This window comes from Orbicella franksi, chromosome 12 (genome assembly GCF_964199315.1).
Source record: "Orbicella franksi chromosome 12, jaOrbFran1.1, whole genome shotgun sequence".
Classification (NCBI taxonomy): domain Eukaryota; kingdom Metazoa; phylum Cnidaria; class Anthozoa; order Scleractinia; family Merulinidae; genus Orbicella; species Orbicella franksi.
In genome coordinates, this window is record NC_138156.1 from 26,088,935 (window position 1) to 26,115,852 (window position 26,918).

General features: G+C 38.4%; 1 protein-coding gene across 2 annotated transcripts; it reads right to left on the reverse strand.

Annotated features, from left to right (window-relative positions):
• Nucleotides 1-27: 27 nt before the first annotated feature.
• Nucleotides 28-25,925, reverse strand: LOC145463214 (piwi-like protein 1). Of its 2 annotated transcripts, XM_081446948.1 has the most exons (19): nucleotides 25,481-25,925; nucleotides 24,076-24,786; nucleotides 20,400-20,480; nucleotides 18,861-19,058; nucleotides 15,499-15,619; nucleotides 14,805-14,867; nucleotides 14,617-14,683; nucleotides 13,104-13,221; nucleotides 12,202-12,244; nucleotides 9,751-9,822; nucleotides 7,218-7,405; nucleotides 6,740-6,891; nucleotides 5,535-5,659; nucleotides 4,929-5,032; nucleotides 3,697-3,767; nucleotides 2,736-2,889; nucleotides 1,681-1,812; nucleotides 1,350-1,497; nucleotides 28-514 (listed from the first exon to the last, which is right to left on the reverse strand). In XM_081446948.1, exons 2-19 carry the CDS (start codon nucleotides 24,762-24,764, stop codon nucleotides 398-400), a joined length of 2,643 nt encoding a protein of 880 aa, XP_081303074.1. In that variant the 5' UTR covers nucleotides 24,765-24,786; nucleotides 25,481-25,925; the 3' UTR covers nucleotides 28-397. The 2 variants fall into 2 exon arrangements, with proteins under 2 accessions (XP_081303074.1, XP_081303073.1); XM_081446947.1 differs by lacking the exon at nucleotides 25,481-25,925 and having other exon boundaries at nucleotides 24,076-25,448.
• Nucleotides 25,926-26,918: the final 993 nt, after the last annotated feature.

Below are 26,918 nucleotides of genomic sequence, written 5' to 3' on the forward strand. Positions count from 1 at the left end.
AAAACAAAACAACACAGACCACACGAATAAATGTTAAACAATTTAATACAACAGTAACGTCACCACCCTTCCTTTAAAGTTTCTACAAAAATAGAAATATAAGAGTGATATTATCTTGTCTGAAAAAGAAATCTAATTTTTTGGATATGTACTTGTCACTTTAATTCTTAAATCAGGCAAAATCACGGTGTTCTAAATTCCATAAAAGCTTTGAGAGTTTCTTATCTCTAAAGATTCAAAATAAATTCAATAAACATCATGCAACGCAAAAAACGAAGTTCACTCGTTTCCAACTATAAACTTGTTCTTCTTATGGACGCTGCCGGAAAGTGTTTCGATGAAAAAGAATGCTATCGAAACAAAATGAAACGTCGGCGTGTTTTTCTGAAAAGACCTTCTAAAGGAAAAATAGTTTGTCCGCCAGCTCCCCGCTGGGAGCTTGGTGCAGCGACTGTCCAACAAGGAACGCCAACTTGTGGGCATACTGGCATGGAGCTGGTACACGAACGGTGCCCTGAAAGAGAAAAAAACAAATCAATCGTTACAATAATTCACCATCTTTTTACATTTGATACAAGTAACGACGCAACGATGTGAAAATGGCAGATACTTGTTAAGTTGTTTGCATGATGATTGCAAGAACAGTTTCCCTTATAGGGTTCTTTAAGATATTTTGTCGACCAAATTCAGCATTGTTCGTCACATTCGAAACCACTGTGGACCAAGACTGTACGCGAAATCATGTAACAAGAATTTGTTGCAGCTCGCACAAAGCTTGAAGATTCTTTTACATGTTAAGCCATTTACACTCTCTACTTTTTCAGGCCTGTTAATCTGTTATCAGCCAAACATTTCTACGCCCTTTTAGTGCCAACAACAATTTTTTATACAATATAGACAACAGTGTTAGAAAGTGTTACGCTCGCAGAACAATTACGATGAGTACGTTTAGAAACACAAGAAAACGTAGTTAACCGCAATGAGAGCAGCCGCAAAGGGGTGTAATCAGTCAACTAACTAGTATTTCAACTGTATATTTTAACACCCGGCATAGTCAATCGAACGTTCGGAAATCGAACTCAATCGAACCAAATTCAATGGATTGCGTCCAATTGTTCGGTGAATAAATTTGCTTGTCCAAAGATTATCCTATGTAGTCTCGAAAACACGAAAAACACTTGTCACAGTGAAGTAACTCGAGCCTCGAAAAACTTGTTATTGATTTTCAACACCAGTTTTACAAAAATCAAGAGTTCAGATATCAAAAGTTCGATTTAGTTCGATTGCCTAATTATTTTTGTGTGAGTTCGATTTGGTTCGATTGAGTTCGATTGAAATACAGTTCTAACCGGCCAGTTGTAGTACAAGTGAGTCAGCTTGTATGTCAAGCGCTGGAAGTGGTCTGGTGTCAACCCGGAGCTGTCCTCAATCACGTTGTAATGGGTTGGGGACACTGTTCCTTGACGAACGGACTGGCTGACAAGAAAGAAGTCATACCTAGAAAAAAAAACAAACCAAGTATGTGCTGATTTGTTCAAACGAGTTGGTTCACAGGCGCCACGAAATCAAAACAGTGTCAAAATCTCTCTCTCTGTACAAGCAGTGGACCAGTTCTCCCTAGCAAGAAATCACAAACTTACACAATTACACACTACATAATAATATAAACAATTTCATTACCATTCTTTGCGCGTGATATCAGAATCAACGACAGTGCCAGGAGGTGGGTTTGTCAGATTAACAGCATCTCCAGATCTGTGGAAAATCCTGGCACTGATCCTCTTCTTCACAATGACGACCGAAAACTTGGGTCTAAAAATAAGAAATACGAAGTGACGCCCATACAAATTACAATTTTAGCAAAATAACATCGGAAAACTCGAGTCTAAATAAGCAAATAAAAAGTAACACTAGTAGAAAGTCAGCAAAATAGTATCAGAAAACTTGGGTCTAAATAAGCAAACAGAAATTAACACCCCTAAAAGTTAAGCAATTGCGAACGCGAGAGTTCAGACGTAACTTCTTCAAGTTATATTGCTTTCAGTTGTAGTTTTGTTTTTTAAATAATTGTGATTTTTCTTTCCAGCAAATGTGGTACCTAATGGATGATCTAGTCTCCAACGCATGTCATCAATAGCCACTTTGCCACACAACAAAAATCCATACTACAAACGAAGTGTTGCCCATGTCAGGGCCCAAAGAAGTTTTTAAAAATACAATTTTCTAACAAAGATTGCCACCACAAACTCACTGGTGTTCTACACTACAGAAATCATTACAAATTATCATTCTAGCCATAATTACTACGATTCTCAGTTGAGTAGAGCACCACGAAAGTTTGGCCATCAGGTTTTAAATGTGAAAATCGTGTTGTTGTCACCAACAACTGGCTCCGTTTCCAGTGGCAACTTGTCGACCTTTGACGTCACTGACAGCAAGGCGCACGAAATTGTAGGCAACGCGACAGGCGACGCACGGCTGTTGATATTGTTACCAATGCAAACGAAGTGGCCCGTGACCACACCACATTTATGAGGCCAAAACTATGTCAACAAACTTCTGCCGTGCCTTATTCAACTGATAATCGTAGTAAAAGAGATGTCAGTAGTCCTTGTTCTTTAATGTTAATCAATGAGATCAGGGAGCAATAAAATGGAATTTCAAAGTGTGTCAAAACCCCGTGGCAAACATATAAAGCACCTCCGTCAATGCACCAACAGGTCCAGACAACTTACTTGTAGCCACCCGAAATGTCTTGGAAGGATGCCTTCAGCTGTGGGACTTCATGTTCCACAACAAGCCGCAGCTGTCCATCACCCACGCCATCACGGTAAATGATTATTCGCTCGGGCAAATCACCATTTACCTCATGGTATCTCCTAAGAGCGGCTGTTGAAGAATCCAGAGAATTCAGGTGTTAACTCTTATATGTACAAGAGGGTTCGGTGACAAAAGTGCCCCTTTACAAAAATTATTGTATTAAAGGACCCTTGTCAGCCTCCGTCATTGATGCCATCAAAATTATTGATATTGTATGGTGGAGCGAAATCTTATTGCTCAGATTACTACAAGCTGTGTTCCTGAAGGTAAGTAATTTTCTTAAGTAGTTTCACAGTGATTTCCTTCGTTTCAACATGTTCCGAATAAAATATAAAAGCCAAACGCTCGCATGCAAACAAAAACAAAGGTGTGGCTGACTAGGACCCTTTAAGAACCACGTCTATAAATAATGTTATTGAAAATAGCATGAGGTGTAAGTTTTAACATGTTAAGTGTAGCCCTTGGTACTTTCTGTAATTGTACTGTAGTATAAGTATCAGAATTCTGATTGGCTGTGTTTTTTTTAATAGGATGGAATACACTAAAAAAAAATATTGCTGCCAAGTTAGGATTTCATAAGAAAGAAACTCAGCAGGCACCAACAGGTTGGTGCCTGCCAATCACGATAACATACACTATATGTATATTTCATATATTCATTTGAATTCTTCACCATTTACGGGTATATTACGAACTCGCAGTGTGGCTAGCTCCCAGTTGGCTTGATAGCTCAGTTGGTAGAGCACTGCACCGGTATCACAGAGGTCATGGTTTCGTATCCCATCCAGGCCTTTTTTTTTAGGCTTCAATTTCACAACTGCTTAAGTTGTCTGTATAACTTCGGTGATCAATCATGTCTTGATAATTATACACTACCTGTCATGTTCGTCTTCAATTGATCAATGAGCTCCATACCAGTGTGTTGGAAGCTTACCTTGGAATAATACCTAAAACACAACAAACAGGACCGCCAACCAGTTAGCTCAATGGTAGAGCAGCGAACTAGCGTGTAATAGGTAGCGGGTTCAAACCCCAGCCGGACCAACACTCTGGGTCTTTAAATAATTGAGGACAAAGTGCTGTCTTTGTAATGACATCTGCAAATGGTTAGGCTTTCTAGTCTTCTCAGATAAGGACAATAAACCGTGTACCCCGTCTCACAACTCTTCAAAATTAATTCTGTGGGACGTAAAAGAACCCACACACTGATCGAAAAGAGTAGGGGACGTAGTTCTCGGTGTGGTGGTCTATCTCTCATCTGATGGTTAAATGCTCGGAGATATTAGCTGCATAAGCTACTCTCAAGTCCGAGGGTAAATAAAGTGAAGTCAAGTCAAGTCATGTGAAGTCATGTAAAGCGAAGTGAAGTGAAGTGAAGTAATGCAATGCAATGTAATGTAAAAAGGACACAACATCAAAAACAGGATATTATATAAATTGTTGGCCCAGACACAAAGTATTAGCTCTTGCACCCCTACAATTTTTAATATCACTAATTCACTCACTTTCAACCTCACTTAAATCAGCTTATCGTCTGCCATGTTGTTTTAATTATTATAATACATTTCCACCATTTGCTTCCATGAAAGCATCTTTGGTTTAAAAAACTGCTTGGGCTGGTAAGTGACTTCCTTGAGGTTAACATGTACCTTCCAGAGTGCCTTCAGTCCAATAATGTAAACCTTTCCATAGCATCACAGATACCCCTAAACCCTACATCAAATTTCGGCTAAAAGATCTGGCTATTTAAAAAGTTTTCTATTTTCTTAATAGTAATCAAATTTTCTGAAAAGGCTAAACTGGAAGCAACAATATACTTGCAGCGTTTTGCACTTGCTGGCCACACATTTTTTAACGTTGTATGACTTGCACTCTAGGGCCAGGTTGTTCAACATTGAAGGACAGCCGACAGAAAACCTCACCGAAAAGTTACAAAACTGAAATCAAAAATCTTGTTAATCCTGGGTTAGCTTAATCAAGCTTTGAACAACTGGGCCCAGGATTGGCCAGAACTTGGCAATTACTAAGAGCAGAATAATGGACAGGTCAACACAAAATTTTACACCGGTTTAGAATAAGTCTCCCTGCTAAGATAAGTTTATACATACTTAGTCAAGGTTTTGTTCATACTGGCAACAAATCCACCAACAGAACGGCCTTTCGTTGATGAATCATGATAACAATCAATTCCTATCACCATAGTCCTTTGCAGCTGCAAAGAAATAAGACACATTAAGTAACGGCTAAAGTTCTCCAACATCTTCCCTTTCTAAGTCACCATTCCTTATAACCCTTCCTCCCTTACGACCATCCTGTCCCTCCTATCCACAGCACAACAATTTGTTTTTGATCTAGGTGCCTTAAAAATAGTTTGCAAGTAATCATTACAGGCTGAATGAAAATCACAATCAGAGCATCTGTCCTCTTAATGCGTGCACCTATACAACTACCAATTTCAAAAGAGAATTTATTCTGTGCAGTTTTTCTTTAGTGATAATCTTAATACTATGTAGAGAAATAACTGGCAACCATTATTCGAAGTTCACTTCAGTTAGTATCCTATGTTCTTGATTTGAGGCCATAGTTGATTTGGCCTTTGGCCTCACCAACTATCATCTCATAGAAATCTCGAGCTCATAATTGAATTGATAAATAGATCTGATAGCATCACTCGTGCAGAAAATATGTTAACTAAACAGATGATCACTACTCACAGGAATTTCCACTGCCCAAGCTTCACCCCCAAGTTTAACATTGAGTTGGATGCCAATCTTGGTACAAACACTCATCAACATCTGCTTCTTTGAGATGGTACGACCTACAATCACCTGAGATGGCACTGGAACAACAACAACAACAACCACCACCACCTTTAAAAGTACTCATCAATACAATTTTTAGACAGAAAAATAACTCACGACCCTAGGGACCTGAGATGCAGGCAGCCAATTAAGGTATTAAACAGATAGATAAACCAAAACAAAGGTCAGTTAAGTAAATTTACCTGCAGTGTAACTTAGGGCTGACAATACAAAACACATACACAACACACGCGCACACACACAAACAAAGAACGAACAAAACTAAACTGGAACCACATGGGAATCCACGCATAGTCTGTATATGACAATGCAGATCTGGACTACTCAGTCAAAATGCACCAAAATTAATGACTCGCTATACCTAACTTAAAGTTTGTCATGATTCTTTCTGGATTTCAATTATTAAGTTTGCAACAATTTTGTTTTCTGACATATGGGGTAATTCTTGTTCAAGCATATAATATTACATCTATCGTTGACTATAAGAGAATGGCTGACTGGCTATACTTTAAGTCTTGCATAAGGAGATCACTAATTGCCTGCTTCTTGAATCTGAACCAACATACAAAAGTACCAATGAAAATTCTTGAATGCTTCAAGAATGTGTTGACTACACTACTACTTCAGCAGTAACAACAAAACGAATTTATTGAAACGTTTACCATATCCAGTTGGCATAACCGCTAAAACATCCCTTTCTCCCGAAAGACAATTGACAGCTTTTTCCGGTTCATGTTTTAGATTGAGCAGACTTTTTGCTTCCATGGAAAGGTTTTCAAAAGCTTCCAGGATAAATCCCACATTTGGATTCTTGGATGCCATTCCGTGTTTGCCTTCGATAATCGTCGCTGGTTTTGATCATATTAATAGGACCTGTCGTTTTTCACCAATCAGAATGCCGAATTCGTAGGTGAACGCATTGTATTCAGAAAACAATACCTTCAGTGCAGGCTCTCTTTACTTATGCAAGGCTCTTGCTTGCTGACTCATCTTTTGCGACTTAGCTCATCGACTTTGCTCCTGCCACAACGTACTAAAGGCTGCTTGCAGGCTACTCTGACTCATAATGAAATATTCTCATTTGTTATATTTTATACCTGGCTTCTCCAAACAACACAACTTCTTGATGGCATCATAACGGTCTTTGCGGTTGGTTGTTAAAATTGTGACTACCATTTGCAACGCAGGACTGACATTATTTTTAATAGCGCTTAAGTAGGTTTCTGTGCGGTCATTCTGAATTGGGCAACTGTAAAGGACAAGAATAAACAATAACAAATGATCATAGCTGAAGAATATTTAACAGTGAATAGTTACACTACAACACTGTGCTCTCTATGAATATAACTCAATAATCTAAATCAGATTTTCAAGTGACTTTTTGAAGATGACGGATTTATAAAACTACAGCATTGGGAATCTCAGACTCGAAAACAACTATTTTTTCCAAGAGTGGTCTACAGCAAATGCTGAGAGGAATTTTCAGATTCTGAGATTTGGAACAGTAGACAATGTTCCTACTTTTACCTGCAAAGAGGAAAATTTTAGGGAATTACAAAGACATAAAATACTTACTCGATATGGTTGGCCACACTGATTCCCATAGGACCGCAAACCTTCCTCAAAGTCTGTGAAAAATCCTTTGCATTTCCAGTGTCCCTTTGAGTGTAGACGAGAATCCAATTCTCCAAGTTCACAGTACTGTGAAGGGGATTGCCTCTCATCTCCTTGGACCAATCAGCACTCTTAGGGTCATACGAATACTGAAAAATAAACAAGATCAGGGTTGAGATTACACCAACAGGGCAAGTCATTTTCTTAGTAACCCATGTTCTTACATTTTTCTGATCTGACAATAATAATGCTGAGAAGGGAGCATTCACTTTCAACCATAAACCAAACTGATCCCACTTGGATGATCACAACAGATGTAATATATCAAACAAGAGAATGTTTCATCAGGATATCCATATCAAAGTGGCTGTGAGCCACTGCACTTGGAAAATAAATTATGAAAGGGTGTTAAGAAGCATTGCTCATTAAGAAACTACTTGTGATGTGAGGGCAGTCTTGCTTTCGAACAAGCCCATAAAGCCATTTTCCATTCAGGGGTGTGTTGTGATATTTGCAAAATGAAAAAGTTCAACGTTAAGAAACTGTTTGTTACTTAGGCCTGCCTACACATTTTACATTACATGTATCTGTACATGTCTTGTGTTGTAGGCAAAAACAGCAAGATCATTTTGTTAGGTCAAAAGTGAGGTATAGCACAATTTAGCAGGAAACAAACAAAGAAAGATGTCATGATGAGCAAACATGACAAGATGAGGTCAAGAGGCGAGTCATAGCAGGTTTTGTGAACGTTTCTTGATGCGTTTCTGTACAGTGCAATTCTACATTTTGCTCTGATGCATATTCAACTTAATCCGCTGATTTTGCTTCGCTTAACATTACAGAGGAGTTTCACATCAGAAACTCTTAACTGCAAACATGTGTGCAAGGGCAGTAATCTTTATACATAATTTGCAAATTTCAAAAACACAGATATTGAAAATTGGCTTTTTTCAGGAATCTCTTGCTGTACAAATACAAAAGATCCCAAGGAAATTAACTGGCAGACAGTTAGCCTGCGTAGCAGGCGTATAAAGGGGAGTGGGTGGAGGAAGAGGAAGAGAATTCGGGGAAGGGAACGCCCACTTCTTATGCATCTCTGCCTACTGTTTTATGGTTATCTGATTAACAGAGCTGTCAGTTCAATGACCAATCAGAATAAGGTGCACGCCTTTCTGCATGACTGACTTATGTGGGAAGGCGTGAAAAAATATTCATAGCAGCGAGCATTGTGACAAAATCTTCAGGCCGTGTAATGTCAGCAACTCCCACAAAAGTTTGTAAAAGAGGAAGAAAACCAAAGATAGACAATCAAAAAAAAAAACCAGCAGCTGCAGATTTTGTGGAGTAACCTTTACTGCTGGAGGAGGAAGAGCGTCATTTGAAAATCTATTTTCGCTGTCGGGCAGAAAAGAAAGTGTTGGGCTGATTTTAGCCGACTGTTATGGCTCGAGTGGGTTTCTACTAATGAGAGACAAAAACTTTTCAGAGCAGGTCTGTAGATCTTGTAAGAAATGCAGCTGAACTGTACAGTTTTATCGAACAAGCTGTATGCAGCTTAAGAGTCGATGAAGATTTAAATCACCAGAATCGTTGCTTTACCATTCAGTTCAAAGTCCTTGGTGCGAACAAACATTTGATATATGAAGCTTTTGCTGTATCCTGCAGGCAACACCGCTAATACATCTTTTCCATCTAGAGGAGATTTTACTGGAACTTCTTGCTCCGGTTTTAACTTGAATTTACTACGAGCGACGACGCTCAAATCAGCCAAAACTCTTGCTAGCACATCCACTTCGGCCACCATTTTGGTTGTTTTCACATTACGTCACAAACCCATCCTATTGTCCAATTAACCAATCAGAATTTCGTGGCCGCCAATGAGCAGGCGTTCCTTTTCCCCTCCCACTCCGTTTTTTTTTCTTCTCCCGATTCTCTTGCAACTCCCCCATCCCCTCCACTTTATACACCTGCTACGCAGGCTAACAGAAAGTTGAAGCCATCCTTGAACATGTTTCAGGAGATTTCCTGGTGGAATTCATTACTTACTGCGGGCATTTTTGGCACGTTTGTTTGAAGTACCAATGAATTCATTTCAGAGCAGCTATGGGTGCACTTGAAAAAAAAAAATCAGTTTTATTTGCAAGGAAAGGTTGAGTTGGTTTTGCTGCCGTTCAATTGCAGAAGCAAAAGACAAATAGGGATAGTGTGAAACTGATTGAAAACTTGCAATGAGCTGACTCGACAACGCCACAAATTATGACAACTTTGAAGGTTTTCTTCAAGAAAATACTGTAAACCGTTTCAAGTTGATTTCTCGCAAACAAGCGAGAATTTAAACAAATGAACATCCTTGTCATATGTATGGGACTAAGGTCTACCAGTAGACAAAGTATGGAGAAGTTGAATTTTGAGCTGTGTCCATGATTTCTTTAATCCTTACTGACATTTACTCTTAATGAGTTTGAGAAGTACTACAAAATACAGTTGAACTTACAGACTTGTTCTTCTGGTAGATCTTCTCAGCAGGAAGAACTCTTCCAGGCAAGTTTAGAGTTGTTTTTTCAAACTGAAATAAAAATACAGAAAGTCAGTCAACTTGCTGCTGCAGATAGCTATGCACTTACAACCCAGTGCAACAATTTGAAAGCATAACTAGAAGCTCAGAACTAGTAAAAGAGGTTGATGACCAATGTTAAAATGAATAGAGTGTTTTCACCAAGGAAATTTGAACATTAATCTAATCAAGTAAATATTAAAATCATATTTTCATCAAAGATTATTGGAAGAAACACCTAGAGTCTTGACCACAATTCTATTCCCAGCAACGCCTTGTTATTATAAAGGAATGAATGGTTATTAACTTCTGGAGTGTTAGGTTGCCGGCTTCGGGGGAACCTTTTAAAATGTTTAAGAAATGTGGAAATCTTAGAGCTTTCTCTTAAGTCACTAGTCAATTCTATTGCTATAGTTTGCTCATTGAGATGACATCACTACAATACCTTACTATTTGATATATGTATTTATCTGATATTTCTCATTTTTTAACCCATTGATGCCTGTGCCACATGTAACTGCCCATGCAAAAAACCCCTCCAATTACCTGTGTGCCTGTAATGGCCCGAATAAAAAGCACATTGGGACAATTGCCTCTCCTACCCTCGCTGAAGACTTATTGGTTCTCCTATTGTTCTAATGTTTTTGAGGACAAATAAACCAATCAGAATGGACTTTCTGAGCATATTTTCAGAGGACTTTAGGGGTCCTAGAAAGACTGTTTTTCTTCTTAGAAACATGCACTCGAAAAGTGCAGGTAATCATAGGGCGTTGAGGGCCAAATCTTAAAACTTCCAAGGTCTTGTTTTCATTCCTAACACAGATAAATTACTGCTTTGGGCTTTAAAATAGAAAGGAAAAATTCAAATCAATGTTTAGGTGGCCTCAAAATGGAGGATCAAGGAGTACAGAGTCCTCAAAACTTTCTGGTGAAGAAGTTTTCCTTCCTACAACCACCGCCACTTTCAGGTACGTTTTGACGACAGATTGCAGATTTAAAGCAGCTTTTCGGATTTAAGAAACAAAAATGGTAATGTAAATTATTACTTTGAAGTTGAATTCAACTTTTGGAATGATTGGTAATGCCACTGGTGTTACAATGACTGCAAAAGTGATCTGCAAAAACTCAAGCTTTCGCGTTAGCATGGAGAATAATTTGAACATGCAGTCATGCAGTGAAGCACGTCTGCGAAATTTTGAACTTTTTTGCTTTTAAATAGGTTTCTTCATCTCAGCTAGAATGAAAATTTATTGTTATTGAACTTTCATTTGGTGCTCTGTATTTGGGAATCTCAAAATAATTGTGAAATGTTCGTGGCTAGTCTGATGCGGCGTTTCGTCTCGACCAAGAGACTCTTCAGAGACCTCTAGAATTCAAAGGCAAACTCGCTGAGCATCACGCCCGAAGTCCCGTTCACAAATTCTTGATGTTGACAGTCTGGCCCTCTATCGCAGAAGGATTCCCAACCGTACGTTCACGAGTTAAATTTATACAAAAACAAACAATGGTCAAATACTAGTGAAATGTTCGTGGCTAGTCTGACAAGGCGTTTTGTCTCGGCCAAGAGACTCTTGGCCGAGACAAAACGCCGCGTCAGACTAGCCACGAACATTTCACAAGTATTTGACAATTGTTTGCTTTTGTATAAATCTCAAAATAATTGGCTTGTTTATGTTGTCTTTCTTATTGAAGACTTTCCTCTTTCGCAGTGCTGTAATATTTTGTCGCGCGGTGAAGAAATTAATCGATTTCTTGTTTTCAGATTGATTTTTACAGGAGTTCTTCACTTTTATTTTTCATTGTTTTCTCAAATGTTAGCCATTTCGTTTTTGTCCTCCAACGTCAATAATGAAATCATTTTTGCAAAGTTCTTTTTGTTAATATTTTTTAATATTTTGACACTTCATTTATTCAACTTTAAACAAACGATGTCTTTAAACCTGATGTGTCTGTGGTTACTGTGCATATGGTTTACTTTTGTGCTTTCGTGTGCTCTGAAATATTTCAAAAAACACCAGGGACTTAGGAGTGAGTTGCAGGCAATTTCATTCAGGCATCAATGGGTTAAGCCCAAATACATTATCTATCTAAAAAAGTAAAGTACACAGATGATTTCAGCTTCTCTTTTTCTTTTTGTATGTCTTACATATAATGAAAATAACAGAAAATGGATTTACCATTCTTGCATTTTGCATAGTATTTTTGAGACCACTGCCCCTAGACTTCCCTAAGGGATTGAGGTATTACTTCCAATGTTAACTAGGGGACACCTACTTTTTAAATTCAAGCTTAAAACCTGGTTCAGAAACACTCCTGGATAACTACATAGCTACTGCACGTATCAACGTTTATTTAATAAAAAGCATACATTTACATAATTTGACGCAATACCTCTAGATTCCAGCCTGACAACTCAGCAGCTGATTCTTCATTACTAAGAAAAACACAGAGAGATCTCATGATTTGGTAGTCCGTCACAAAATTTCTAGGCGTGCTTCCTCCATTTTTGCTACTTTTTACAATCTACCTTGTTTGGTATCTTCTGAACTAGTATTATATGAAAGTTAAGATTAAAGAGATCTAGGAGGAATAGGCATGGTTAAGTTTTAAACTCAAGTGAACAGAAATTTCCCCAAATTGGCAAATGTACATTAATTGGTGCAAAAAGTGCAATGGTGTCATGGCTGATGTGCTCACCTCTGATTAAGCGGACCTGGTTTCAGCCCTGGCTGGTGACACTGTGGTGTGTTTTTGGGCAAGACAGTTTATTCTCACAGTACCTCCCTACACCCAGAAGTATGAGTACTGGAAAATTTAATGCCAAGGGGGAACCCTGAGACAGATAAGCCTACTATCCAAGGGGGAGTAGAAATACTCTCAGTCGCTTCATGCTAAGGAAGCAAGAGATAAGGACTGGCCTGGGCCACATGGCTCTTAGACAGACTGTGCTACAAAGATTGGTTATGTATTATGCTACTAATGTTTGAACATAGATCTCTTATGACACAATTCTACCAAACTGAAGAATACATTTGAAATCTGAGCATTTCATAGGGGCTATATAATGTTCATCTTCAGGGTTAAAAAAGTTACTGTTACTGTTACAGTGGTTTTATCAAGGGCCTGGCACTGAGCAAATTGACCGGCTCTGAGGATGACTTTGCTCGCCTGGAATGATCCTCTAGGGGAAAGTTTCAGTACCAAAAGTTTTGCTTCCCTGTGAATTTGACTTTCTGCTGAAGAAATAAATGAAACCCTGCTTCATATGCTTGATTATGCAGCTGCAAATGTACCTTTGTATGCTCCCCATAAACCTCATAAGAGACTGGTTACGTGCTTTGGGATCAACTCTGGTATGAACTGCAAGATCCTTCATGAGCATGAAATCATTGCGCATCTCGTCAGTTAGTCCTGTACAAAAGAGGCATAATTAGTTGGTTCACTCTTTTCTTGGTTTTCATATGATGTAGTCATATTCTAAAATTTAAAATCACCTTTCCTTCGGAGGTTTTAGTTTTATCACCTTTAAGACCCTTTAGGAACTTGACATTTTACAATGTTTTGGCTTGATAGGGTTCTTGGTTTTGTAACAGAGCATGTTTGAATTTCCAAGCTTTTGCATTGCAAGACATTAAATGGCAGGGCTCGAAATTGCGACTCACTGGTCACCAATGCAACCAAAAATTGAGCACTGGCGACTCGCGTTTTGTCCAATAACTAAAGAAAACCACGACACAACTTTTGTTTTTAAATCTTTATATTAGGAAATCAATTGGATATGGTAGCTAGTATACAACTCACCTTTCCGTTCCTAGTAAAATAATGTCTGAATATTACAAGATAATTGAAAAAATTGAATGTATTTCGACACGTCGATACTGCGTTCAGGGCGCACCATATTGTTTCAGCTGCTTCTTCCGAAACTGGGATCGCAGGTGCACTTCGAGGAAAGCAAGTCGAAAATAAAGAACGTAACAGCATTTCGAAGAAGTAGCAACGGGAAAATACGCAAGGACCCATGTTTGTCTCACAATAAAAACCACGGAATTAAAACATTTTATGCTTCGCTTCATTTAAAAATAAAATGACTATGGAGACAACCATCACCTTCGGACCAGAGACATATCACCTGAGAACAACGGTAGCTTTATAACTAAGTGTTATTGATGTTGTTTCTAATTGTTTTCACTCTTCAATTGTGACTTTTCTTGCATGCAAAGTAACGTATAAAACCATGTTCTTGTGTAAGTTATTTATAAAATAAGTTGGCGGCCAAAATTTTTCCGTTAGTCGCCAGCTGGCTCTCGAACGAAAAAGTTAATTTCGAGCCCTGAATGGTGGCCCGAGTAGGCTGTTGCGTAGGTCAAAAGAGCAGTTATCACTTTAGTTTTTGCCACCTGAACAATTCTTGCACTAGTTAGAACCATTAATTTCAATGTGTTGGAGTTCTAAAGCTTTTTGCAAATAGCAATAGCAAAACCCACTGACAGATGTTTCTGTTACGTTACTGCCTCTATATTGATGCCCCTCTGAGGGGCATCAATAAGGATGTCTACATGCAAAGCTCTATAACTTTGGGTGAAACACTTTTTCTGAATACCGCACAAATGAAAAACTGCAGAGACCTAATTCTTGGCAAGGTTGTTTATATATCAATTATCTATCATATCCCAGATTCTTGACTTCATTTATTGAATGGTTACGATTTTTAGTTTTGATCACACCACTTGTGAAAACCAACAATATGAATTAAAATAGCGACAAGCAATCAATGTTACTGGCTAAAAACAGTCCGAGTGTAATTACCTGTTAAGAAGCACAATTCTGGTACAAGAAAAAGTTCACCCTCAGGAATTCTCATTTTCTGGCCCGGCTGTAAAGACATGCAAAATGGGAGTCGCAAGTCCAAATTACAGTGAAAACATAACCAGCACATCAGAAGTGACAAACACGTCACGAGGAAAAGAAAAGAAAAGAAAATCATTTTCACTTACAAGTTTCTTTAAGCGACTAACAAGGAGGGGTTGATCCCTATCAGTAATGGTCCGCTCATATGTCTGAAAAGGAATGATTGGTTATTATTTATTTATTTTAATTTGGGAGAAACTTATCACCAAGGAACCATTATAATACACTGTTCCCACAATCCAAAAATGGCCCTTAGTCAAGGTCAGGGAATAGTTAATACAGCAAAATGGTTAGGAAGTCCAGTAAACATCAAAGAAGCAAACAAACAGGCAAGGATTTATGCTGGAAGGTCCTTGACCCCATACATCTTTTGTTTATTCTCACTGACTATGCATGATTTACATAGTCACAATGCTTTTATTGGTTAGTTTCACGAGCACAAATAACCACCTTTTGTATTCTGCCAAGTTTTGTGCACGGTCAATCCCCAAAACAGCATACAAAAGCATACAACAAAGAACATTGCCAGCTTTCCAAGCCATTTCCCTCTATTACTTTTGGTCAGGGTGGACAGAAATACCAGAAATGTAAGATAGCCATCATATTCTTGATCTGGGCTATTATTTACACGCAGTGAGGTGGATTGCATGGAATATCTATGGTGTAGTTCAATTTTTTCTAAGGACCCCTGAGTTCACATAGCCCGGCACCATCACCATCATGCTACATCTTTGTTGAGAATTAATAAATTATTAATGGTTTAAGAAGAACAATTAATACCTCCTGATAATATTCAATATAGGATATATCGCGTTCAACCCCTTTGAATCTGCCATGGAAGGTATGAGATGGAAACACATCCCACTTGATGTCATCAATGCGGTACGTTTTGTTGTTGTACCTAGGAAAAAGAGAACACAACAGTGACTCAGTCTGGTGCATTTTAAGTATCCACAGGATTCAAAACCAACCATACACAGATCACTGCAGCAATATTTAAACAGACAAACCCTACAAACTGTACATTTTCCAAACGGTTAACAGCTCCAGTTTATAAGCTTTTCATTATAACTGCCTTCAAAGTGTTCTAACGTTCTTTGCTAAGTATGTTAAAGGCTGAGTATTTTTGAGATAAACACCAAATCAACACAAGATCAGCCACAAATGGAAACCTCTTCATAACTAAGCTATCTTCTAAGACAGGACAAAGATCTTTCCAGTACAGAAGAGTACATGCTTGGAACGTTTTATCTGTAGATGCTAGAGACTATAGCCAAGAAAAGTTTAAGAAATACCTAGCCGGAACTGTTTGTAATTAACATGTTCTTGTATATACAGGATTTTTTTTATCCTTGTAGTTTTAAATGTTTAACCCATTGACGCCTGTGCCGCCCGCAACCACCTGTGCGAAAAACTCCTCCATTTCCCTGTGCCACCCGTAACCGCCCAAAAAAAGCACATGGGGACAATTGCCTTTCCTACCCTCCCTGAAGATTTTTTGGTCCTCTGATTGTTCTATTGTTCTTGAGGACAAATAAACCAATCAGAATGGACTTTCTGAGCATATTTTCAGAGGACTTTGGGGGTCCTAGAAAGACGGTTTTTCTTCTAAAATCATGCGCTCAAAAAGTGCAAGTAATGATGGCGTGTTGTGGGCCAAATCTAAAAACCTTCCAAGGTCTTGTTTTCATTCCTAACACAGATAAATTACTGCTTCAGGCTTTAAAATAGAAAGGAAAAATACAATTCAATGTTCAGGTGGCCTCAGAATGGAGGATGAGGGAGTACAGAGTCCTCAAAACTTTCTGGTGAAGAAGTTTTTCTTCCTACAACTGTCGAGAAAACATGAAGATCGGAGCGCTTTCAAGTAAGTTTCGACGACAGATCACAGGTTTAAAGCAGCTGTTCGGACTTCAGAAACAAAAATGGTAATGTACACTATTACTTCGAAGTTGAATTCAACTTTTGGAACGATTGGTAAAGCCACGGGCATTAAAATGACTGCAAAAGCGTTTGGCAAAAACTCAAGCTTTTCCGTTAGCATGAAGAATAATTTGAACGTGCACTCATGCAGCAAAGCATGTCTGTGAAATTTTGAACGGGAATTTTTTGCTTTTAAATAGGTTTCTTCGTCTCAGCTTGAATGAAAATTTATTGTTATTGAACTTCCTTTCGCATTTCTTTTATTTGGTTCCTTGTATTTGGGAATTTTTGGTTTTAAAAGTGAACAGTAACTTGCACACTGGATTTCTGCAGATTTAATTTACGGCGACCTCCAGGCACTCTGTTTATTTGGTTTATTCACTTTGTTCAAATATTTTTTGGAGTCTTATTCAGCTACTACAGAACTGCTGAGAACAGAGCTAAATGGCCACTGATTTAACACAGTTGAAGTACGACTGATCTCAAAATAATTCGCTTGTTTTTGTCGTCTTTTTGATTTACGACTTTAATCCTCTTTTGCAGCGCTGTAATATTTTCGTCGCTTAGCAAAGAAATTACTTGATTTCTTGTTTTCGTATTGATTTTTACATGAGTTCGTCGCTTTTATTTTTCGTTGTTTTCTCAACTGATAGCTGTTATAGTACAAGAAATTCAATTCTGTTGTATTTGGTTTCGTTTTTGTCCTCCAAAGTCAATAATTAACTCATTTTTGCAAAGTCACTTTTCTCAGCTTCTGTGGGACATTTTGTCGGACGGTAAAGAAGTAATATAATTTCTTGTTTTCTCATCAGTTTTACACATTAGGTTCAGTTCTTTTTGCTAATATTTTTTAATATTTTGACCCTTCATTTATTCAACTTAAAATAAGCGATGTCTTGAAACCTGATCTTGTGTCTGTTGTTACTGCGCATATGGTCTATCTTTGTGCTTTCACTCGCTCAGAAATATTCCAAAAAACGCCAGGGAATTAGGGGCAATTTCATTCAGGCGTCAATGGGTTAAGCTTCAGTTTTTAATTCCGCATAGTAAATTTCCGTAATGTAGACAGAGGATCACTCTAATTAATTTAATAGTGTTAGCTTGGTGATATCCTCTGTCAACAGTTTTTATTATTGTTAGTAGTAGTAGTAGTAGTAGTAGTAGTAGTAGTAGTAGTAGTAGTAGCAGTAGCAGTAGCAGTAGCAGTAGCAGTAGCAGTAGCAGTTTTTTTTTTTTATTATTGCAATATCTTACATTACATTACATACAAAAATTACCTACTACTTACAATGTCAACGTAACTTACAATTTAACGATACTAACAAAACTTACAATACTAACATTATTTCCAATGTTTAATATCTCACATTACAATAATATCTTACATTACAATTTGTTAATATCTTTCATGTAAGGGGTTAGCTACAATAGGAGGCTTTCTCACATATTAATTTGTGACTTAGATTTATGTTTCTCAATTTTAATTTTGTTTGTCAACATTGCTAAGAAAGCATCGAACTAAAACTCTTCTTCTTTTCTTGAGGCAGTATATAAATAATTTTTGGCTATAATAATGCAGAGGTTTAAGCCAAGATGACGAGCGAAGTTATCTGTCATGCCATATTATTATAGTGTTATCATTATTATTATTACTATTATTATTATTACTATTACTATTATTATTATTATTATTATTATTATTGTTCTAACGGCTAACAAGTTTTGCCTTAGAATGGCTCGTTACAGCACAGAATTATATAGCAAACAATTACATAACCATCTAACGAATACTAATTTTTTTAAGGCTCTGCAGTGGTTAGGCTTTTTGTTCTAACGATATGATGCTAACGGCTAACGCTTATACTCTCCATGCTAACATTTTGACTTTCAAAGCTAACACTTAGGTTAATGCGTCTAATGTTTATGAGAAAACTTTCTAACCGGTGACTAACGAATGGTTAATGATATTGCCCCTCTAACAGATAAGCGTTTAAGTATGTTTTCCCGTGCACAGTCACGTCTTTAAAATTCAAGCTCTATGCCCACTGAAATAAGAAACAGCATCCCATTGGCATCAAGAATCTTGTTAACCAATGGTGTCTAAATGTTGTTGGCCAGTGTGTTAGTTTTATTCCTCTTTTTATGAGCAGGTGAAGTTAGGAGGAGCAAATATCTACTTTACACCAGTTTATCTTTAAAGCATTTGCAATTAAGAATACCTTGTCAAGATTATCTGACCCACAAGCTTCTTCGTGGCTGTACTGTGGAAATCTCGTTGATTTACAGTATTGTAGAGCTCATAAAGATACTCTAGCACAGTCGTTTGTCTTAAAACTTTGTGCGACACATCTGCACTAAGCAGGACTTCAGTTTCATATGGCATAATAGAGGTTGTATAACCTGGCCACAGTTCCAACCTAGGTTCAATTAAAAAAAAAAAAGCACTTCTTAGTAAGTGACTGACAACAGTGTCATGACATTTTAACACAGCTTTGTGTTGTAGGAGGTGCAGTAACCCAATGGTTAACATGCTGGACTTCAGATTGTGTGTCCAGTACGTTTTCAGTTCAATCTGGAGACCCTCCTTCGCTGACCCTCTTTAAGCTGGTCATGCACTTTTTCCTCCTCCGCAAACCACAGCTGAAATAAACAGCTAATTACATGGAATAGCCTTGTGTGCCTCTTTTGTTCTTTTATACCTCATCTGTGATCAATTACTGAACAGATGCAGGGCAACATGGAATCTATTTGTTAATTAATTAATAAACCTGTTAATAAACCTGTTAATTGCATTCAATGAAGTGGAATGCAAACCTAATTTTGGCCTGTGGCTTTTCAGAGTTGGTCTCCCTGTGCACGGTTCTAACCCGAAAAAACCACATTCCTGTAAGGACACCAAAATGGCCACCCCGCTTGATTTTTGCAGGGGCATGTCATGGCCAGTAAACTGGTACCATTTAACTCTAAGACATGCAATAAGACATGTGGCGAACATGTGAGTATGTGAGCAGGCCATGTGAGCTTGTCTTTCCGATGGATCTTTTTTTGACTTCTTTCCATTCAGTCGCCGTACGCCTCGCTATTGTGGTTTCAGCGTTAGATTTTGGCGAATTTAAACGCTTTGACAGTGGTGTTTATCGAAATTTGAGGGAATTGTCCTTGTTTATTAACACGACTTAGCTTCGAGATGATATTCGTGGGAACAGCTACATTTTGATTGTATTTGTTGATTAGTTCCGGTTGCGACAGATAGCTCAGTCTTTATCTGGTTGCAATTTTATTGTTTGGAATCAGTGGAAAAGTACTCCGAAGGCAAGATCCATAAGACTACTTTATTAATCAGGGGAAATACTCGAATTAGTCGCACAGAGTTTGTTTATGATAAATGACCACGCCAAACGAGCATGCGACTGCAAATGCTAGCTTAAAATAATGTACGTAATTTAAATATTCTATGAAACTTGAGAAACTACAGAAACTGGCCGCGTCACGCAACGTATCAACAAATCGTGACCTGTTCACTAGCATGGACTTTGACACTATGCATATCTGACTGTTGGTTGAAAGTCAGCTAGTGAAATCATTTATTTACGATATGTATATATATTAAAGTGAGAGCGTTGAACGCACTCTCATAATCTCTGATTACTACTAGTAAAATTAATTTTCTTATGAATTGTATAAAATTTTAAGTGGAAATGAAATAATCCATTTAATTATCTTTTAAGGGAGGGAGTGGAAGCAGGGAGGGTACTTACTTGAACTTGTCGATCATAATGGGATGATCGATGTGGTAATAGTTTCGGCCAACCTGCTGCATGCCTATGTTTTTGAGAATCCTGAAACAAACAGAGATGTCCACAATTAACAACGCTTTCCAAAATAAGCAGTGCAATGATGATTGCAAAAACCATCAACCAACCTTTCAAAAATGTATCAAAAACAAGCAGTCAAAAACTACAAAGCTTGATGTCAGAAATGCTGGGTTGTCAATGGGAACAGGTTTTTTGCACCGGTGACTAACTTTTCGTGCTTGGTCGTCAACCTAGCTCCCAAGGTATTTTTAATTTTTTCTTTCTTAATTTTCATACTCATTAAATGAGTGGAATGAACATCAACACCAAAATATACTTCTCCTTTTCACGCATGAAGCATTTGAAATGGTCTTCTTCTGAAATACGCAGTAACTTAAAGACACCTTTCATTAACTACATCTGTAATAAAGCGGCATTTATGATTTTTGCAAAAACTATAGATTGAATAGTTGAAAAGCATATAAGTGGATTTTGGATTAAAAAAGACTACACAACTTCTTAATGCATGAACAAGCTGAAGGAAAAATTGATTGTGAAAGCATGTGTACTGGTATGTGTCATGTTCACTCGACAAAGCATTACAGCTTCAATGCACAGGGCATTTTTTATGGTACCCACTGAAGATATTTAATAAATTCACTTTAAAAGATGTGTGCAGTCGCTGTGCATCAATGAAAACAAAAAGCCTGCACATCATGTTAAAATGCATTTACTTCTTCTCACACCAGTTTATGAAACATGAATCAAAGCTTGCAACAAGGAGCTTTTTCAAATAAGAAAATTTTAACCAATTGACTCCTATGCCGCACATAACCGCCTGAAATAAAGCACGTGGGGACAATTGCCTTTCCTACCCTCCCTTAACCCATTGACTCCCGTGCTGCCCATAACCGCCCCTGCGAAAAACCTCTCCAATTTCCCGTGCCACCCATAACCACCCAAAATAAAGCATGTGGGGACAATAGCTTTTCCTACCCTCCCTGAAGACTTTTTGGTTCTCTTATTGTTCTATTGTTCTTGAGGAAAAATAAACCAATCAGAATTGACTTACTGAGCATATTTTTAGAAGACTTTAGGGGTCCTAGAAAGTTGGTTGCGGGCCAAATCTACAAACCTCAGAGGTCTTGTTTTTATTCCTAACAAGGAGAAATTACTACTTTGGGATTTAAAATAGACAAGAAAAATACAAATTAATGTTCAGGTGACCTCAGAATGGAAGATAAAGGAGTACAGAGTCCTGAAACCTTTCTAATGAAGAATTTCTCCTTCCTTCAACCGCTGCGAAAACATGACGATCGGTGTGCTTTCAAGTGAGTTTTGAACACAGATCACGGACTTAAAAGCAGCTTCCTGGACTTAAGAAACAAAAATGGTAATGCTATTACTGCTTCAAAGTTGAATTCAACTTTTGGAACGATCGGTAAAGCCACGGCCAATAAAATGACTGCAAAAGTGGTTGGGAGAAACTCAGAGATTTCGCTTTAGCGTGAAGAATTAATTTGAACAGGTGGTCGTGCAACGAAGCATGTCTGTGTTAAATAGGTTTCTTCATCTCAGTTTGAATGAAAATTTATTGTCAGTGAACTTCCTTTTGCATTTCTTTCAAGCTAGCTGGATTTCTGCATATTTAATTTACGGCGACCTCCACAGTTTGTTTGATTAGTTTATTCACTTTGTTCAAATATATTTTTTTGTCTTATTCAGCTGTTACAGAACTGCCGAGAAAAGAACTAAATGGGTTCTAATTTAGCACAGTTGAAATATGATTGATCTCAAAATAATTAGCTCGTTTTTATCATCTCTTGACTTACAACTCTTTCTTTTGCAGCGCTGTAATATTTCGTCGTGCAGCAAAGAAATTATTTGATTTCTTGCTCTCAAATTTGTTTTTACATGTGCCTTGCACCTTTAATTTCCGTTGTTTTCTCAAATGTTAGCCGTTATGGTACAAGAATGGAAATTCTGTTGTATTTGGTTTCAATTTGTTCTCCGAAGTCAATAATAACTCATTTTCGCATATTCAATTTTCTCGGCTTCTGTCAGGCATTTTGTCATGTTTTCTTATCAGTTTTAAACATCAAGTTGACTTCTTTTTGTTGATATTTTTTAATATTTTGGCCCTTCCTTTATTCAACTTAAAATCAATGAAGTCTTGAAGCCTAATCTTGTGTGTGTGGTTACTGCGAATATGGTTTATTTTTAGCGCTCGTGCTTGCTCTGATATGTCCAAAAATCGTCCAAGAATTTAGGGGTGGGTCGCGTGCAAATCATTCGGTAGTCAATGGGTTAAAACCGTTTGGTTCTTATTGTTCGATTGTTCTTGAGGACAAATAAACCAATCAGAATCAACTTGCCAAGCATATTTTTTATAGAACTTTAGGGGTCCTAGAAAGAGGGTTTTCCATCTTAAACTTGCGCACTCAAAAAGTACAGGTAGTCATGGCACGTTGCGGACAAATCTACAAACTTCTGAGGTCTTGTTTTTGTTCCTAGCACCGAGACATTACTACTTTGGGACTTAAAATAGAAAGGAAAAACACAAATGTTAGCCATTATGATACAAGAATCCAAATTCTGTTGTGTTTGGTTTTGTTTTGTCCTCCGAAGTCAATATTAACTCATTCCCCCTATTCAATTTTTTTGGCTGCTTTGTGCATTTTGTGGCACGGCAAATATATATAATTTCTTATTTTCTTCTCAGCTTTGCACATCAGGTTGAGTTCTTTTCTTGATCTTTTTTAATATTCTGGCCCATTATTTATCAAACTTAAAATAAACGTCTTGAAATGATGTTGCATATGTGGTTCCTTTCTGGGCACCCAGGACGGTATTGTGTAACCTTAATTTAGAAAAGGGTGATTAACTTTATTTTACATGAAAAAGGCGCATTGCATGCAGTTTCAGCCTCTTTTTGTGGAAACATTTGAAGCCCAAAGGGCTGACAAGTTTCAGTGACACAAAAACTTGTGCTGGTGACCAAATCTGAGAAACTTGAGACCAGCAAGCCCTGACCTTCAGAAGTGACCTTTAAAAGCTGAATCTGAGATGTCTGTTAAGATGATTGAGAGCATCGCAAAATGCAACCATTTATAAAAAGGAAAGTTTAACAATTATCTGCAGCTTTGAACAACAAGCACAACTTAAGTATGTTTTTGAGAAAAACAAAAGCATCAAGTCACAGGATTTGGCATGACCAGTAAAATTATCACATTTTCTCAAAAACCAATGTGCACTAGTACTTCTACCATATTTTACCACATAATTATGCAAATTTTAGTTTTGAAACGTTGCATGGCATGTGCAGCTCATGCCATGAACAAGGGACATTGTAATGCTTGCACCCTGAAACCTGCTTTTTGAAAAATTTTATGGTATTTTTCGGAAAGGTATCAAACACTGAAATCAAACTTTGAACTGCCACCTGCCGATGGCATGGTGCACATGCAAGAAAGTGAAAAACTACCAGGGATATGACAGGAATTCGTGGACCCAAAACGTTTTCAAAGACTGGAAGATGAAAACGACACATTTAAGCGATTGTTTCTCGGTGCATGCACAAGTTTTCCGTGATCATTCAAGTCTCACTGAAAATAAATATAAATACAAGAAAAAGACAAACCTGCGAAAGATGATGTTGTACAACTGCAGCATGCTTGGTGAATCTTTAGGGATTTCATTAGTTAACGTGATGGTCATCTCTACAGCATTTCCGCTACGCGTTTCGAGATTGAGCTTAGTCACTTGATCTGCCAGCCGCAATGGAAGAAACAACATCCTCCCATCAAAGGCGTGCACTTGGCCAATGACAGCACTCTGACTCTTGAGGAGAGCGACGCGCAGCCGTTTTGATTCAATCTCGGGATTGAAACTGACGTCGTACTGGTACACAGCGAAGTTTGGTTTGGTCATCAACCTAAAATGGTTAGTTACCAACTGAATAGTTTTTCCAGTGCCTCCCTTTTTGTCAACTACGTGCGCAGGCTTTGTCGCAGGATCGCTTGGTATGTCTCTTGAACGGCGTGGAGGCCTCTGCTCTGCTGATCCAGTTGTACCCACCGGAGGTCTCTGTTCTTGCCGGACACTCATCGCTGCCATGGCTTCAGTCGGAGGTGCAGCCGGTTTTTGTTGTTGCTGGGGGGCAGGAGCTGCTGCTTGAGCCGGAGGAGGGCCTCTTGATCGTCCACGTCCTACCGGGGCAACCTGTTCAGGAGCGCTTTGCTGTGTTCCTTCCCCGGGTCTTCGCGCGGCATCGCCGCCCGCGCCTCCTCGCCCTCGACCACGACTTCTACCCCTGGCTCGCCCCGTCATCGTAGCTTTAACCTTCTTTAAGCTTAAAAAAGGGGAAATAAAGTCGATTTAATACCCCTGCAACGCAACATACTGGTAAGTGTATAATCTTTGACTATTTATTAGCCCAATTTAGAAGCGACAACGGCTTGGGTTTTGTAGAGTTAACACGGTCACGTTTGTCACCACCGAATGATAACTTCAACAAAATGTCAAAAATGAGACCTCCAAAGAAAATGAATGGAAGCGGCGAAAAGCTTAAAACATTTAATTTCGTGACCAACAATGAAGCGCATAAAAGCGCCAGACTACAACTGGTTCTGCTTCATTTCTGACGGAGTGACACAACAAACGTGACGAATTAGACATGGCGGGCTGAGTCGAGCTTGTAGTTTGCCATAAACAAAGGCCCTTGCCAGGAGGCACACTGACTAGAACAGGCGAAAGCTTCCAAACTTCAAAACTACTCTACGCTTCAGTCCATGATTTAACCGCCAAGAGACAATCTTGGTGACAAAATTTGGATGTATGAGTATTTCAGCAACTAGGCAAGATCCGACCATGAGGTTGAAGATTGATTTTCTTCCACAAACAATTCTGGGCGATTTGACGACAAATACTGCAATGAAACCTAGCAGGACACTTATCCCTCGGTTATTTGTAACTTCAGCTCGAGCCTTATACCAAAGCTGCCCCATTTCTCGCATTAAAAAGCCATGAAACGTTCCAATACTAACCTTCACTAGTTGTCCTCCATTCAAATTCGACGCACGGCTGGGTTGACAACAGTTTCATGTGCTCGGTTCACGTGGTCTCGAATCTCGGTAGCGATTGGTTCTCAGAAGGTAATGCGCAGGATCCGTCAAGTTCGTGACACCTCTTTCACGAAATGCAACCAATGGGACTGCGTGATCTTTCAATGCAATGGACTGCTTCTCTCTTCGATCCTACAGAAAAATACGATCTACTTCCCGAGAAAACTCGTATTCCTGCAGCTCTATAGGGGTTTGAGAGCTGTTTATGTTTCTTATCAAAGTAGCATGTCTCTAAACCAGATTGGTCTCTGGTTGTCAATTGGACCTTGTTTACGGTCAAGATGATTTGCGCGCTCTCTTCTGATCTACAAGTGATTGTTATCTCGAGTTTATCATTATCAATGAACAAAAGCCCTTTGTTAATTCTGTGTAAACATGAATTACAAGATTTTAACGGAAAACTTGAGATCTTTAAGATGCTTCTGTTAGAAACAAGAAAAAAACAACATTACTCTTGACATTCGAAACCTTCAAAGACATAAAATTCTCTTACACAAACCAGGTCATGATCGCAACCCGAAGGCGTGACAGATATTTCCCGCCAATTTCCAGGGCGCGATGTGCCATTTCACGTACTCGAAAAACTTGCAGAATTTGATGTGTGATTTGACCATACCCATAACAGAAATATAATTCTCAAGAAAAAAGAACAAGATTGACATTGAGATTTTCGAAACCTTGACTTTTGTTCGATTTTGTGCGTAATCTTGCCGATTTTGATGGCCACATTTTCAGGCTGCGTTGGAAATTGTAGCGCTTCCGATGAAAATTCTTCCCAACAAGTTTTCAGCTTCCGTTCTTTATTCAAGCGGCAGCTGTGTTTCGCAGATGTTCACACATTCAAGAATTGTTGGCCACGTTATTAAAATTAATTTTTTCCAACACGTTTGAACAATGCCACCATGTGAGAGCGTGATATGAATGTCACTTTTAAGTTCTGTCTTTCATTGTCTTCATTATAATAACGCTCAAACAGATTTCAATAACACAAAAACTTTTCGGTTTACAGGACAAGCCGCGACCAAACAACAGTGACCAATGTTAGGTGGTTAAAATTGTACAAAAAACCCTTCTCCGCTATGTACCGGGATTTTTACCTTCATAACATGACCGCTCTGCCTTGAGACTTATCCCTGATCAGTGAATTCGCACATTTCGCCGTGAAAATGGTAGAATATGTTAGGGAAAAAAGAAGAATAAGAGAGCAATTATGTATGTCTACTGGTCCCAGGGGTTTCCATTTAATTAACAACCTTCTTTCTGCCACTGAGGCACCGTGATTGCAGTTTGCTCAGCTCCGGTTCTTCGCTTCGTTTTCCCCGCCACGCGGCTCACATGAGAAATAGAAATGGAAAACCAC